Genomic DNA, 3,731 nt, shown 5'->3' with positions numbered 1-3,731 from the left:
GAGCATCCCAGGTTCCACGTCTGGAGAGAACTACAAGGGGTTGGATAAACCCCAGGGGGGCACGGACTGAAGCAGCCGAGTTATCCCGGGCGCTGCTTCAATGCTGCCTCCTAGATTTGTTAGAAGTGCCATCACAGCAGGTATGTCACAAGGTCCCAGAAAAGGTCCTGCAGGCTGGGCTTCACCCTGGCTGCAGCCTGAGGAGCTGCTCCTGCCTCCATGGGGGAAAACAAGTGAGCTCTCTGCAGTTTGCTTGGCTGTCAGAGCCGGAATGTTTAACTGGACCTAAGGAAAACCAGCAACTGTAGGAACTAAAAAACTCTGAGGAGAGCTTGAGCAAGGCTGTGCCCAACCAAGCAGCACCAGCAAGGCTGTGCCCAACCAAGCAGCACCAGCACCAGCAAGGCTGTGCCCAACCAAGCAGCACCAGCAAGGCTGTGCCCAACCAACCAGCACCAGCAAGGCTATGCCCAACCAACCAGCACCAGGGGAGGGGCAGGACAAAAAATTCAAAGGTAGCAGAGGAAGAGAATGGTTTGTTCTCTCCAGCTCAGTGTGTGCTCAAATTTCTTCTCCACTGGGGGAGTTAGTTCTGGTTTTTTTGATAGCCACGACAAAAGGAGGAGAGCAGGTTGTCTCCACATGGAAATGGGGAGCTGGTGGTGCTTCCCCTTGGGGTCACATGTACTCCATACTCACCTTCTCAAAGTCTAAGGCTCTCAAACCCACTAACCCTCAGACATATAAATGTATTTACCCAGCCCTAGGGTAGGTAAATCCATGGGACAGGAAGATGCAAGAGGAACAGACTATTACTGGAATAAAATGCTTAAGCTTCTCTTACCTCTCAGGTTCATCTGGTGTGCAGGAGTCCCGTTGGATTCCTCTTTACTTTTATAGCAGGAGATAGAGGTATCTTTGAAGGTGCACCAGTAGGGCTTGTAGCCTTTCAACGTCAGCTTCTTGGGCCTGGCAGACAGGTTGAGGGACAGGTATTTGGTTTAAGCTCCTAAACCAACTCATTGCACCCTTGGCTGCCGCTCACCAGCCCTTCACTACAACGCTGGGTCAAGAAATTGAGCAAATTTGCAGTCTTAGATCCCATGGAGGTCCCACTAATTTGGGGCAAGGTGGGGGAGGAGCTGGAGAACCGTATTATAAAAATGGATGTGTCCATGAACTGCTGCAAAATATTCCTCTTCACCTGCCACATTCACTGGAACCCCTTTACTTGAGCTCTCAAAGGAGTCCCTCAGGTACATGCACGAGTACAAGGGTTGTTTTCTTTTTAAATACTCCACGTCAGAAGAGGTTCAGTTCTTTCCTATGGAAAACACGGATTCTTCCTAACTCTGCAGAAGAACTGATAGCCCTGCAAAGCAAAGTGACCACCTGGCATGGTGGTAGCCCAGGCCTGCTCTTCCCACCATAAGCACAGGACCTCTGCAGAGCTCCTTAACCTGCCCTAATTTCTCAGCCCTACTCAAAGGCTGTACCTGCAATGCATTTCTCACATCTCCATCCCAGAAACAGCTGCTCAACCCTCATCTGGTGGGATCAACTACTGTGATGGCCCCAATTGCTTGTCCTTGAGGCTCCAAACTTTCATTTCCAAGCAAAAGGGTGCTGGGGGCTGCACAAGGAAATCAGGGAGAAGCAAGAGTGCCTGCCTGAACCCTGCTGCTCCCACGCCTCTGATGAACATCTGAGCTTGAGGCATCTGCTGCCTTCCCCTGTCACTGCTAGTTTTGATCCTCCCAAGCCCTGGCAGACACAGCCCTGCCCTGGGCAAACTTGACAACCACAATTTCCTTTGAAAACTGCCTCCCACTCCAGAAGTCCCCAAACTCCAGCCAAGCCATCCTACACATGCAGGATTTTCCATCTTTCACTTTGCATCCTTCATCTGAACATGTTTTAATATCTTTAGAGCTTTTTGGGGGAGCCCCTTTAAATTGCAGGCAGGGTGGTTTGGCTGCCAGGGGCAATAACTTGGCTGGCAGGGGAGAGAGAAACATCCTGAGTTTCTGCAGCAACACCAGGCATATAGAGGGACATCTATATAGACTTATTTATAAGGCCAGGACAGACATTGCAGCTCCTCCCCAGTGAAGTGTGACAACAGGCACATCCAAAGCTGGGCCAGATCCTAACACTGCATCATTTATGTTGGGTTTCTGGCAGGGAAATACTGCATGGTCTCATTTTTAGGAGCAAATGTCAATTCTGTTCTTCCCTACCATGGCAGGATGGCTTCAAATCCCAACCTTGAGGTTCAGGATTGCACCAGGCAAGGAACCAGCAACTTCTTGCTGCTCCATCTCCTGCCTCACCAACTGGTGCTCCAATTTGCAAGCAATTAGCTTCCTGAATTGTGCCTGATTTTATTGGCAAATAAGGATATGAAAGGGAAAAGAAAATTTTTTGGTTGTTTGGGAAAACAACCCACTTGAGGTTGTGCCCACTTGGATGCAGGGCACAGGCTGCAACTCTAAACCTTCACCCCAGTTCAGCCCAGATGGATGCAGAGACCTTCTTCATTCCCCTTCGGAGAGGGGAAAAAGGATTCTTCAGAACAGAAGTGGCAGAACCAATTAATTAATAAAATGAAGGCTTGTTCCAGAGCTATTTTGCTACCTACAGTTTTTTTTTAAATATATATATATATATATCTTACAGAAATGCTGTGAAATCTCATCATTATTTCCAGTTTCCAGAAGTTTCACCGCAACCCTCGCCGCAGCAGGCAATAAATTGCAAGAGACAGTCATGGCTGCCAAAGTGTTACTCAAAGTCCAGACACTGCTGTTCCCGGTTTCCACGTCCAAGTTGAAGTAAAATTTTTAAAAAGTAAAATAAAAACAACTCTGGAAGCTGGAAGAGGAGCAGAGTCAGCTTAACCTGCTCCTTTTGGCAAGCAGAGGGTAGACAGACCAGGATCCCAGCTGCTTGTAGTTCATCCAACCTCTTGTAATGCAGAGCAAGTAGGTTTCACTCCTAATTTTAGGATGGCTTGATTATCTCCTGGGTATTAATTGTGTTAGGGAAATATTTTAATTCATTATGGTAGAGAAATCATAAATTCATTGTGTAGGAGAAGTGCTGCTGGCGATGGGATGCAGCGAGTTGTCCCGGAGGGATGTGTGGGAAAACACCCTGGGGTTTTATATCTAAGAACTGACCAACTTCAGCATCAAATATTTCAGAGTGTGAAATACTTTGTGACTGGAGGATCAAGAAGTAAAAGGTTTTAACAGCAAGAGAGCAGAGATGCTCTGAGCTGTGGTGTTACAGGGTGGTTGCTGGGTGGCTTTTCACACGTGACAAGGCGCAGCAAGATCTTCAGGCCAGGAGATGAAAAACTAATGGATATTAGGTGGTGGGATCATTAATTATTCATGGACATTACCAGTTTTGCAAGCACCTCTTCCCATCAGCACTTACTTGAAGACTTTAATGTAGTCGGCGAGCTCCGGGATGGAAGTGATGTCACCCTGCAAAGTAAAGATTATCCCAGTGATCCCACTGAGCCAGGGTGGTGGGTCTGGGAGGAGAGGGAAGTTCCTCAGGGGAGGAAGCTGGTGGCAGCTTCACTGGCCAAGATGGGGGGCTTGGGGGTCGTGGCAATGTTCTTACAAAGCCCCATCCCCTTCATGGGAGGACAATTTCCCTCCCAAAAGTGCTGTTTTGGAAACCAGAGGAGGAGGTTTTCTTTTTCTTTGAGGAATTCC

The 3,731-nt window shown here is 48.1% G+C and overlaps 1 protein-coding gene across 1 annotated transcript in view; it reads right to left on the bottom strand.

The window, feature by feature from the left end:
• The window catches only part of FERMT2 (fermitin family member 2), a 41,077-nt gene that overhangs the window by 8,401 nt on the left and 28,945 nt on the right, over nucleotides 1-3,731 (bottom strand). The window contains exons 8-9 of the mRNA XM_009996480.1: nucleotides 3,445-3,494; nucleotides 845-969 (exon numbers count right to left, since the gene is read on the bottom strand). Coding sequence (XP_009994782.1) covers nucleotides 845-969; nucleotides 3,445-3,494 — 175 coding nt within the window. The remainder of the gene's footprint in view (nucleotides 1-844; nucleotides 970-3,444; nucleotides 3,495-3,731) is intronic.

Source organism: Chaetura pelagica, unplaced genomic scaffold (assembly GCF_000747805.2).
Source record: "Chaetura pelagica isolate M959 unplaced genomic scaffold, ChaPel_1.0 scaffold274, whole genome shotgun sequence".
Taxonomy (NCBI): domain Eukaryota; kingdom Metazoa; phylum Chordata; class Aves; order Apodiformes; family Apodidae; genus Chaetura; species Chaetura pelagica.
The sequence above is the reverse complement of the archived record's forward strand: the minus strand, read 5'-3'. Positions and strand labels throughout refer to the sequence as shown.